Genomic DNA, 12812 nt, shown 5'->3' with positions numbered 1-12812 from the left:
TGGCTTCTATCTCTACAGAGAAGGCAATGAGAGCGCTGCAAGAGAACCTGGAGAAGATGAGATCTTCGGATAAGGGGAGACATAAATGGCCCGATCCTTGAGGAGCCAGGTAAAAAAAAAAAAAAATGTTCTTCTGCAGCGCCCCCACAGGGAAAATGAAGCATTACACAGTGCCTATTGTAATCAACGGGGATCTTGGTCCTCCAGAGTGAGAAACGCCCTTTGCAGCTTCACTTTTCTCTTGGCTAGAGATGAGGATCCGGATTCTAAACAACAGACCCCCCTTCCCTTGTTCTAGATTAGCCTCAACCCAGTGTTTCCCAACCAGGGTGCCTCCAGCTGTTGCAAAACTACAACTCCTTGCCTTTGGCTGTCCGGCCATGCTGCGAGTTGTAGTTTTGCAACAGCTGGAGGCACCCTGGTTGGGAAACACCCCTCAATGGCAATGGTCTCCAAATTGTGGACCTAACAATGTTGCAAAACTACAACTCCCAGCGTGCCCGGACATCCTTTTGTGTTGTAGTTTTGCCTTAACGCATCATCCATTACTCCAGCCACTCATCAATGTTGATTCACACACATCAGTCTATACCAGTTGTCTCTGTACGGACGTTGGCTGTCCAGTCATGCTGGGAGATGTAGTTTTGCAACAGCTGGAGGTCCACCGTTTGGAGACCAGTGTTCCTCAACCAGTTGCTTTCCAGCTGTTGCAAAACTACAACTCCCATCATGCCCTGACAGCGTACGGCTGTCAGGGCATGATGTGAGTTGTGGTTTTGCGACAGCTTGGAGAGCTTAGAGCTGAGCTGTAATGCTAAACATGGCCTGTGGACAGGAATGGCGCTGTTTCTGGTAGAATGTGAGAAACTTTTTGAATTCACAGACAAACCTTTTAACCTATCACAAAGTAACATTAGGTCTTACATGGGCATTGTGACTTTTAAAAACAAACTTTATGTATTGACCTGTTAAAGTTTAGATTGGTATCGCTAAAATGAGCTATGAAAAGACAGCTGCGCCAATCAAAACTTTTTATTTATCTCTAGGACATTTTAAGAATTTTATTTTTTATTTGATTTATTGTAAAGCGACAGGTACAATTTTTAAAGAAGTTATGGAATTTGGAGTCTTGCTACGACCCCCATCCATCTACCTCTTACAAGGCTATGTTCACATGACGGAATTTCCAAGCAAATTCCGATTTCAGCCGCCGCCTCAGAATAAAAGGACATGTCGGTTCTTTCTGTGGAATCCGTTCAGAAATGCATTGCCGTCTATGCAGACAGTGCGTCTCCAAGCTGTTCTAGTGTTGGCATGTTCTGTTGGCGCCCACTGTCTGCAGAAATTTTCTGGCCAGACCTTCCGCCTTGTAAACCTAGCCTTAGAATCTGGTGGTAGAAAAAAAATTCCGCTCATAATTTCCGTCGCAGCAGAATCTCTTTTGGTTTCAATGGGATTCTGCAGCACAGTGCACGCGGTGGATCTACTGATTCTGGTGTCCGTAGAGAGAATTGACGTCATTTCTTTCTGCGGAATCTGCTTGGAAATGGAGATGGTACATTTCCGAGCCGATCTAGTGCCGGAAGTTTCTGGTGCCCGCTGTCTGCGGATGGTACGCCTGACAATGTTCCTGGCAGACGTTGTGCAAAAAAACGTCCTTGTGAAGATAGCCTTAAGGTAGGGTCACACGTAACAGATTTTACAGTACAGTATTTTACGCTGCTGATCCGCAGGTGACACGACACATAGTGTGCCTCCAGCTGTTGCCACACCCCCTGGCCTTACCGCATCCGCAATCCACCCCTCCGAGCAGCCACACGGGCCCGCAAGTTGCCGCGTGCATGCAGAGTGTACCCCGACATTGCAGCTGCACCGTGATGTCTGAGGACATTTTGATTGTGCTCGGCGACTCGCAAGCCCATGTTGCTGCTCATATTGCAGTACGGTCAGGCCAGGGCGTGTGACAACAGCTGGAGGCACACTATGGGTCTGGTCACCAGTTGATCCGCAGCGTAAAAAAAAACAACGCTGCGGATCAGTTACGTGTGACCCTACCCTAAGGCTATATTCAAAAGGGCGTTTTTTTTTTTTTTTGTACAACGTCCGCCAGGAAAATTTTCAGGCGGACCTCCAGCAGACAGCAGGCACCAGAAACTTCCAGCGCTAGATCCGCTCGGAAATGCGCCATCTCCATTTCCAAGCTGCAATTCTTTCTGCGGACACCAGAACCAGTAGATCCGCTGCGTGCACTGTGCTGCAGAATCCCATTGAAACCAAAGAGACTCTGCTGCGACGGAATTTATGAGCAGAAAGAAGAACGAAATGTCCAGCGCTCGACTCGGGAAAGGATGCTTTTATTAATTTGTCAGGGAAGACATACAGGTACACCAAGATAGGTGACGCGTTTCGGCTTATGTCATGAAGCCTTAGTCATGACTAAGGCTTCATAACTTAAACCGAAACGCGTCGCCTATCTTCTTGTGCCTGTATGTCTTCCCTGACAAATTAATAAAGCATCCTTTCCCGAGTCGAGTGCTGGACATTTCGTTCTTCTTTCTGCAATTGGGGGGTAGTCCATGCCAGGTCCGTGCGCCTGCATCAAGGGCGAGCTGTCACTAATTTGAGGTTTACATGGCTACGAATCCGTTACGTGTGACCCTACCCTTTTAGGGTTGATCTTGCAGGAGATATATGAGGAATTGATACACAAAGTATATGAGAAAGTTACAGAACTTTTCATTACGCAGTAATAAATCTTTATTTACAGAAGACCCCATTGCAGCTTAGACTCAGTCTTTTTAAAATATATATATGTATCCAGCTTTATATCGGGAGGAAGGGGCTTTAAATAACTCTCATCTTCTCCCTTTCTAGGTGTCGCTCTTACCATACCTCAGACGGCGGGTGAAACTTTCCACCCCGAAGATGTTCCGATCCTAGATCGCGCTGCCCATAGCTGTCCCAACGCTCTTCTCAGCTCAGATGGCCACGCAGAAGGGTGACGCGGTGGTGCCCGCTCTGGGCTGATGGGTGTCGGAGGCAAAACTGCAATCTCTGGTGATACTCTACTGATCCTCTGTGCAGCGGGGGGGGCAAGATGTTTGATTCATTCTTGAAGAAGGTCCACAAGCCTTTTGTATTGTATCGAAAGGGCTGAACCGCTGCATGATCTTGGTTTTTAAGGCAGGTTTAGAAGCCTGTCAGTGATTCTTATTTTAGCAGAAGAGTTAAAGGGGTACTCCAGTGAAAAACACTTTTATTTTTTTTATTATTATTATTTTTTTTTTTTTTATCAACTGGTGCCAGAATGTTAAACAGATTTGTAAATTACTTCTATCTTATCAGCCTTATCGGCTGCTGTATTCTCCACAGTAAGTTCTTTTCTTTTGGAATTTCCTTTCTGTCTGACCACAGTGCTCTCTTGCTGACACCTCTGTCCATTTCAGGAACTGTCCAGAGTACAAACAAATCCCCCATAGCAAACCTCTCCTGCTCAGGACAGTTCCTGATCTGGACAGGGGTGTCAGCAGAGAGCACTGTGGTCAGACAGAAAGCAAATTAAAAAAGAAATAAAGAACTTCCTGTGGAGTATACAGCAGCTCATAAGTACTGGAAGGATTAAGATTTTTTAATAGAAGTCATTTACAAATCGGTTTAACTTTCTGGCATCAGTTGATTTAAAAAAAATAAATAAATAAAAAAAAATTTCACCAGAGTACCCCTTTTAATAAGTAGGCTGATCCTCGCTGCCTGTAAAAGTCAGGCACAGCTAAACTTTTACGTACTCTCAATAAAATTATGACACCGTTTTGGGCTCCCTTTTTTTTTTTTTTTTTTTTTTTTTCCATGAAAAAATGTAGACCCGGTAAAGTGCAAAGAAACGGTCAATGCTGCCCATAGTGACCAGCCCAATAAGGTTACTGGTAACTATAGGCCGCACCCCTATTATGATTTAGGAACCTACAGAGTTTGGCTTTATCTTCTAAGGCAGTGTTTCCAAACCAGGGTGCCTCCAGTTGTTGTACAACTACAACTCCCAGCATGCCCGGACAGCCTTCGGCTGTCCGGGCATGCTGGGAGTTGTAGTTGTGCAACAGCTGGAGGCACCCTGGCTGGGAAACACTGTTCTAAGGCTTTATAATGCTTCTTCTTGATGGGTTAAGCAGCCATTATGTCTTGTCCTTTTATAGCTGATGTTTAGTATCTGTGTACATTTTGGGCACAGGTTACACCTTTGTCCTGTATCCAGGTGATGGTCACCGCAGGCACAGCAAAGAAGAGCCATCCATTTTCCACATCTGCCACTTTTTCTGTATTTCGTACTTTACCTGAACATGCAGAGGAACCAGAATTATTATTAAACCTGCTAGGGGCAGAATACAGGGGCAAAGGGGGGAATACAGGGGGTGGCATGGTGCCCTGTCTGCTGCTACAGCTCTGTCCTTTTCAAGAGAGTTAGCTAGGGTGCAGTGTCAGGAGATAATTCCTATAGCGAACCTCTCCTGCTCTGGACAGTTCCTGCCGTGGACAGAGGTGGCAGCAGAGAGCACTGTTCTCAGACTGGAAACAACTACACAACTTCCTGTGGAGCATACAGCAGCTGATAAGTACTGGAAAGGTTAAGATTTTTAAATAGAAGTGATTTACAAATCTGTATACTTTTTTGGCATGAGTTGATTTACATTTTTTTTTCCCACTGGAGTACCCCTTTAAAGGGGTTCTCCCGTGGAAAACTATTTATTTATTTATTTTTTTAATCAACTGGTGCCAGAAAGTTAAGCAGATTTGTAAATCACTTCTATTAAAAAATCTTAAAGGGGTACTCCGGTGGAAAAACAATTTTTTTTTTTCTTTTTAAATCAACTGGTGCCAGAAAGTTAAACATATTTGTAAATTACTTCTAATAAAAAATTTTTTTATCCTTCCTGAATACTACAGAGGAAATTTATTTTCTTTTTGGAATGCTCTCTGATGACATCACGAGCACAGTTCTCTCTGCTGACATTATGATGATAATAATAAGTCTTTATTTATTGTTGTCCTTAGTGGGATTTGAATCCAAGGCCCCAGCACTGCAAGGCAGCAGTGCTATCCACTGAGCCACCATGCTGCCCTTAGCATATATCTGCTATGCACGGTTGCTAAAATGGACAGAGATGTCAGCAGAGAGCACTGTGCTCGTGATGTCATCAGTGTTCCAAAAAGAAAGGAATTTCCTCTAGCATTCAGCAGCTAATAAGTACTGGAAGGATTAAGATTTTTTAATAGAAGTAATTTACAAATATGTTTAACTTTCTGGCACCAGTTGATTTAAAAAAGAAAAAAAAAATTGTTTTTCCACCGGAGTACCCCTTTAATCCTTCCAGTACATTTTAGGGGTTGTATACTAAAGAGAAATGCAAAAAAGAAATGCATTTCCTCTGATGTCATCATGACCACAGTGCTCTCTGCTGACATCTCTGTCCATTTTAGGAACTGTCCAGAGCAGCATTTGTTTGCTATGGGGATTTTCTCCTGTTCTGGACAGTTCCTAAAATGGACAGCAGAGGTCAGCAGAGAGCACTGTGGTCATGACGACATCAGAGGAAATGCATTTCTTTTTTGGATTTCTCTTTGGTATACAGCCCCTAAAAAGTACTGGAAGGATTAAGATTTTTTAATAGAAGTGATTTACAAATCTGTTTAACATTCTGGCACCAGTTGATTTAAAAAAAAAATATAAAAATAAAAAGTTATCCACGGGACTACCCCTTTAAGGAGATCTAATGAAGTGGTCTCCCGATGTTTCAAAACTACAACTCCCAGCATGCCCTGACCACCATGCTGTTAGTTGTATTTTTGCAACATCTGGAGGTCCACTGCCATAGATGAAGCTTTAGGTACCTTGGCTTGCTGGGTGGCTATCTATAGATGGTACTAGAGCAGTATTTCCCAACCAGGGTGCCTCCAGCTGTTGTAAAACTACAGCTCCCAGCATGCCCGGACAGCCGTTAGCTGTCCGGGCATGCTGGGAGTTGTAGTTTTGCAACAGCTGGAGGCACCCTGGTTGGGAAACACTGTACTAAAGAGACCTTTTTATTTCTTCTGGAGGATAGACTTGTTTGTTTGCCTCAATTTTAACTTTATTAGAGCCGGAAGAATCCTATTGATTTAGATGCATTAGCAAAACAATGAATGGGGATACTTTGTATCGGGGACAACTTATGAACTTACCTCTTTATTTGCAAAACAGTATAATACCGCCACCAGGAAACCCTGCAAGACAATGGTGGGTAAAAATATGGTTAAATGGGTTTTACTTTTCACAAGTCAGCTAGGGGTAGTGCAGAGGGGGATGAACATTTAAATTGGACCTGTCTCTTTAAAAAAAAAAAAACACTTCACATATCAAATATCCTAGAGACAAGTCGAAAAAGGATCAGGTGGGGAGGGAAGTGAACTCTGTTCCAGACCATCCCATAGACTTACATTGTAAGTTTGACTCTTAGCTCTTCTCCCGGCTCATTCTAGTGAACACTCAGGCCCAGACAGATCAAAACTTTTCACATGTCTCTACACCATGTCCAATTTTTTTTAATTTTTTTTTTTTAAGGGACAGTGCCCATTTAAATGGGGGATCCGTCTACTGGGACCTAGTGCTGAGCGGTATACCGGTATGTTTTTCCTATACCGCAATGCCGATCGGGCCCCTCCCCCCTTGAATGAATTAATTATCAGCCGCAGCGGCTGTCCCCACATCGGGGAAATAATCATATGTTCTCCCCGTCCTCCTGTGAGCTATTGTCGCTTTGAATGGTTAAGTTGCCCGGCCGCCTGCGCTTTTAAATGGTTAAGTTGCCAGCCGCCTGCGCTTTTAAATGGTTAAGTTGCCGGCCGCCTGCGCTTGAAATGGTTAAGTTGCCGGCCTCCTGCGCTATAAATGAATGAGATGCGAGCCGCGGCAAGCTGTCACCTCCCCCTGCAAGCGCTAAAAGCCTGGCTCGCAACTTAAAGGGGTTATCCAGGAAAAAACTTTTTTATATATATCAACTGGCTCCAGAAAGTTAAACAGATTTGCAAATTACTTCTATTAAAAAATCTTAATCCTTTCAGTACTTATGAGCTTCTGAAGTTAAGGTTGTTCTTTTCTGTCTAAGTGCTCTCTGATGACACCTGTCTTGGGAAACGCCCAGTTTAGAAGAGGTTTGCTATGGGGATTTGCTTCTAAACTGGGCGGTTCCCGAGACACGTGTCATCAGAGAGCACTTAGACAGAAAAGAACAACCTTAACTTCAGAAGCTCATAAGTACTAAAAGGATTAAGATTTTTTTAATAAAGTAATTTACAAATCTGTTTAACTTTCTGGAGCCAGTTGATGTATATAAAAATTTTTTTTCCTGGAATACCCCTTTAATAGTTTGCAGCGCCGCGGCCGGTGTGAGGTGGAATTTTGCAACCTCACACCGGCATCTCATTCATTTAAAGCGCAGCGGGCGGCATCTCCTTCATTTATAGTGCAGGGGAGTATACCGTTAAATAGCGTGGAACCGCCATAACTCACAAAAATACCGTGATATGCATTTTTGGTCCTACCGTCCAGCACTACTGGGACCCTCACCAATCTTGATCATCCCTTATATTTATCACCTCTCATTCACTCATACGGAACCAATAGTTTGTTGGAGATCCTCTATAGTTACCAAATAACTGTGTATTTATTTTATATTGCTCTACATATGCAGATGCTTGTACTTGTGTGAACTCTAAACCAGTGGTCTTCAACCTGCAGACCTCCAGATGTTGCAAAACTACAGCTCCCAGCATGCCTGGACAGCCGTTGGCTGTCCGGGCATGCTGGGAGTTGTAGTTTTGCAACATCTGGAGGTCCGCAGGTTGGAGACCACTGCTGTAAACGATTCTTAATATTCACTTGTAAATGCACAAACTCGCTAAATCCACTAGGTGGCGCTATTATCCTTCTTTTAAATTTTCTTTTTGTTTTGGGTTTATTTTTTTTCTTTTACTCATCCACTCATCTCATCTGACAGGAGACAGGTTACCAGGTTTGGCTAAATTTCCACTTGTTTTTTTTTTTCTGGTCAACAAAAACCTGCCCTGTTATTTTGCACTCCCAGGATGCAGTTTGTGGCATTTTTTTCCCCCAAAATAGGGAGTTTATTAAAGGGGTTATCCAGGAAAAAACTTTTTTTTTATGTATATCAACTGGCTCCAGAAAGTTAAACAGATTTGTAATTTACAATGAAAGAGAGATAGCGTGCACTCACCGCGGGTAAACAGCTGCAGGCCCGAGGTCCGGGATCACCACGACATAGACGGAGACGGTAAGGGGCGCTCAGAGGCAGTATTGTATATCTGCATGTTTAGCTGCACGGTGTGCTCTCTCCTCCTCCAGTGGCTTAAAGATTTGTAATTTACTTCTATTAAAAAATCTTAATCCTTTCAGTACTTATGAGCTTCTGAAGTTAAGGTTGTTCTTTTCTGTCTAAGTCCTCTCTGATGACACGTGTCTCGGGAACCGCCCAGTTTAGAAGCAAATCCCCATAGCAAACCTCTTCTAAACTGGGCGTTTCCCGAGACACGAGTCATCAGAGAGCACTTAAACCGAAAAGAACAACCTTAACTTCAGAAGCTCATAAGTACTGAAAGGATTAAGATTTTTTTAATAGAAGTAATTTACAAATCTGTTTAACTTTCTGGAGCCAGTTGATGTATATATAAAAAAGTTTTTCCCTGGATAACCCCTTTAAGGTTGTTCTTTTCTGTCTAAATCCTCTCTGATGACACGCATCTCGGGAAACGCCCAGTTTAGAAGAGGTTTGCTATGGGGATTTGCTTCTAAACTGGGCGGTTCCCGAGACACGTGTCATCAGAGAGAACTTAGACAGAAAAGAACAACCTTAACTTCAGAAGCTCATAAGTACTGAAAGGATTAAGATTTTTTAATAGAAGTAATTTACACATCTGTTTAACTTTCTGGAGCCAGTTGATATAGATATATATAGATATATATATATATATAGATATAGATAGATATATATAGATAGATATAGATATATAGATAGATAGATATAGATAGATAGATATAGATAGATAGATAGATAGATAGATATATAGATAGATAGATATAGATAGATAGATATAGATATAGATATAGATAGATATAGATAGAGATAGAGATAGAGATAGAGATAGAGATAGAGATAGAGATAGAGATAGAGATAGAGATAGAGATAGAGATAGAGATAGAGATAGAGATAGAGATAGAGATAGAGATAGAGATAGAGATAGAGATAGAGATAGAGATAGAGATAGAGATAGAGATAGAGATAGAGATAGAGATAGAGATAGAGATAGAGATAGAGATAGAGATAGAGATAGAGATAGAGATAGAGATAGAGATAGAGATAGAGATAGAGATAGAGATAGAGATAGAGATAGAGATAGAGATAGAGATAGAGATAGAGATAGAGATAGAGATAGAGATAGAGATAGAGATAGAGATAGAGATAGAGATAGAGATAGAGATAGATATATAGATAGAGATAGATATATAGATAGAGATAGATATATAGATAGAGATATAGATAGATATATAGATAGAGATAGATATATAGATAGAGATAGATATATAGATAGAGATATAGATAGATATATAGATATATATATATATATATATATATAGATATATGTTTTTTCTTGGATAACCCCTTTAACCCCTTAAGGACACAGGCAATTTATATTTTTGCATTCCCCTTTTTTTCCTCCTCGCCCATGAAGTCTTTTATATTTCCATCCACAGATCCATATGAGGCTTGGTTTTTTTGCGCGACCAGTTGTCCTTTGTAATGACATGACTGATTTCACCATACAATGTATGGCGCAACCCAAAAAAATATTATTTGCGTGGGGAAATTTGAAAATAAAGAAGCACTTTTGGTTTCTTTATTCTTTGGGTCAATACAAATAAAATGATACCCATGATTACATACTTTTCTATTATTGTTCCACTTTAAAAAGAATCTCAAACTTTTTTTTAATGTAAGTATGTTTACAATTACTCTGTTTTGATGACCTATAACTCTTATTTTTTCGGTCTACGGGGCTGTCTGAGGGCTAATTTTTGGCTCCGTGATCTGTAGTTTTTATCGGTACCACTTTTGCGTATATGTAACTTTTTTAGTGTGATATGACAGAAAAGTAGCAATTTCGGACTTTTTTTTTTTTTTTTTACGTTTACGCTGCTTATCGTACGGGTACATTAACATTATATTTTAATAGTTCAGACATTTACGCACGTGGCAATACCAAATATGTTTATTAATTTATTTATTTTTTTACACTTTTTGGGATAAAATGGGAAAAAGGGGCCATTTAAATTTATATTGGGGGGGGGGGAAAGGCTTTTTCAAATAAAAATAAAAAACTTTTTATGTTTCCATAGAGGAGTATTTATAGCAATCAATAGATTGCATAGGCATAGCACTCCGTATTATCGGCGATCTTCTTCTCTTGTTTGCTCAATGTCAGACCAAAGGAGAAGATCCCGGGATGACGGCCGGAGCAGGTAAGGGGACCTCTGGCCGCCATGTTGGATGATCGGATCAGTGCGTTCGCTGATGTTCGCCATTACGGGTGGCATGGCTGCTGATAGCAACCGGGACCTACCATGCATGATGCGAGCACCGGTCAGGTGCTCGCGTCATGTACAGGACTAAAATGTGCGTTAAGTACCCGGACACATTTATGTCATTGAGGGGTATTTTTATCATGTGGCTCAAAGCTTTCCATGGAAGAAATGGGGAAAGGAAACTCAAATTGTAAACCCACATAGTCTCAACATGCTGTGATTTTGGTGGAATTTTGCAAGAAAATCTCATTTGTTCAATGGGACTTTTTTTCCTGATACTTTATTTCTGCGGTAAAATTCCATTTGAAATAATCGCCGATTACGCAAGTTCCATCCTTACTGAATCCATTATGCGAGTGCTGATGCTTGAGCCTAGAGAATCAATTCAACAAGACATTCGCTCAACATGGATTTAAGAAATTGGCAATAGAACTTCTCTTAAAGCAAAGATGGAAGACCTTAAAGCGTACCCGTCAGATCCAACAAAAAACATTTTTTTTTAAAATCTATCACTCAGTGCCTAATCCCGACCATGTACATCTATTTTTATGTGTCTAGCACCTTTATTTATTTGTTTATTACACTTTTAATTTAGCTCACTAGTCTGAATTCCTCTCAAAGGGAGGGGGTGTGGCCTCACTGCAGGTCTCCGCCCCCTCCCTCAGTATGCTGTCGGCTCACATCTCCCCTAGAATTAGTAAAACTACAACTCCCAGCTTGTCCTCACTGACAGTAGCGGGACACAAGCTGACAGTGGGAGGATTTTTCCTCCAGGTCGGAGCCCTGTGCTCACAGCTGTCAATCAAGGAAGTGTGTCCATGACATAGGTGATGACTCATGGACACAGCAGGACTAGTATGTGTCCAAGCAGGCAGGGGGGGGGGGGGCAGTTGTTTGACTGGCTTTTTCAGTATGAAATACTGAAAATTTTCTAATGAAAGCAATTGCAAAACCTATTTGGTTATACATGCTTCATAACATATCAAAAGTTTTTGTATCTGACAGTACCCATTTGAAGCATACCTGTGACTTTAAAAATACTTTTGGCGTGCCCTAGGGACATGTCACATGTTCAGATCCTGACAGATGACAAAAAACAAACAAACGAGCATGACTAGAAGCGGCAGCTGTGCAATTCTCTCTCGAACTCTTGTTAGTCTATTAAACAGAGCAATCTATGCCATGACTAAGGGTCTCTAAGACCCGAAACGTGACATCATCTACCTTGTAATGGATAACAAATAAAATCAGGGAGAGAGGTGGCAGCAGTGCGTTCCTTTCCCTGCTCTGTGTCATAGACTTGCATTATAAGCCAGGTCATGGCATCTATGACATGACCAAGGGACATTAAGACAATCTCTACCTCCTGACGGGTAACAAATGAGAGGGAAGAGAAGCTGCAGCCATGCGCTCCTCTTCCCTGCTCTGTGTCATGGTCTTACATTAGGAGTCCATCCAAGTCATGGCCTCCAGCTGTTTTAAAACTACAACTCCCAGCCTGCTGGGAATGGTAGTTTTGAAGTCCCCCTCCTGCTTGCAGTTCCTGAAGTTGGTTAGGAAGCTGAAGACAGCCAAGCGAGTTTCACTGTTTATGCAACTAGTCGGCTGGGCTGTTTTTGGCTTTCTACAAAAGATACTCTCCCAACACTTTTTTCTTCAGGGAATAATGAGCGCTGCCACGATCTAATTTGGAAAGTAGAACATTTATATAAAATTTACGACACATTTCTAGGCCATTCTGGCCACTTCCTCAGGAATTATAGAACTGACAGTTGTGTTGTACTTGAGAAAGAGGCCAAAATGGCCCAGAAATGTGTCAGACATTTTTAATACATTTTCTATTATCCATATTGCATTGTGGCATTGCTCATTATTCCATGAAGTAAGAAGCAGTGCGAGAGTGTCTTTTGTTGTTATACGCTTTGTATTATGCGTTGGGAGGAGCGGTAGTATTGAAAGATCCATAATACTTGGCTCTTGTGTGTGTTGTGGTTTCAGATGTACAACCTGATTTGGGGAGTGACCCAATTTACCTGCTTGTCTTTGATGGTTTGGAGGATATCACAAAGGGGGGCATTCCCTGTTTGTGTGTTTTCGGGTTCCTGGCAGCTGCAAGTAGACCAGAGGGAGCCTAGAAGGCCTCGTTCTTAAAGGGAAATGCCTTAACTACCTTTACATAAATCAA

The 12812-nt window shown here is 41.7% G+C and overlaps 2 protein-coding genes across 11 annotated transcripts in view; one reads left to right on the top strand and one right to left on the bottom strand.

Moving 5' to 3' along the window:
• The window catches only part of ANKS3 (ankyrin repeat and sterile alpha motif domain containing 3), a 29816-nt gene extending 25800 nt beyond the window's left edge, over positions 1–4016 (top strand). For all 4 annotated transcript variants that reach the window (XM_056533990.1, XM_056533989.1, XM_056533988.1 and 1 more), the window contains 2 exons: positions 19–109; positions 2875–4016. In XM_056533990.1, the coding sequence (XP_056389965.1) occupies positions 19–101 (83 nt within the window). In that variant the 3' untranslated portion in view covers positions 102–109; positions 2875–4016. The remainder of the gene's footprint in view (positions 1–18; positions 110–2874) is intronic.
• An 80-nt stretch (positions 4017–4096) lies between these two features.
• Positions 4097–12812, bottom strand: part of LOC130284611 (glucagon receptor-like) — a 129858-nt gene continuing 121142 nt past the window's right edge. For all 7 annotated transcript variants that reach the window (XM_056535111.1, XM_056535108.1, XM_056535105.1 and 4 more), the window contains 2 exons: positions 6214–6255; positions 4097–4328 (listed from right to left, as the gene is read on the bottom strand). In XM_056535111.1, the coding sequence (XP_056391086.1) occupies positions 4257–4328; positions 6214–6255 (114 nt within the window). In that variant the 3' untranslated portion in view covers positions 4097–4256. The remainder of the gene's footprint in view (positions 4329–6213; positions 6256–12812) is intronic.

Source organism: Hyla sarda, chromosome 8, assembly GCF_029499605.1.
Source record: "Hyla sarda isolate aHylSar1 chromosome 8, aHylSar1.hap1, whole genome shotgun sequence".
Lineage (NCBI taxonomy): Eukaryota > Metazoa > Chordata > Amphibia > Anura > Hylidae > Hyla > Hyla sarda.
This window is presented reverse-complemented; position numbering and strand designations above follow the sequence as displayed.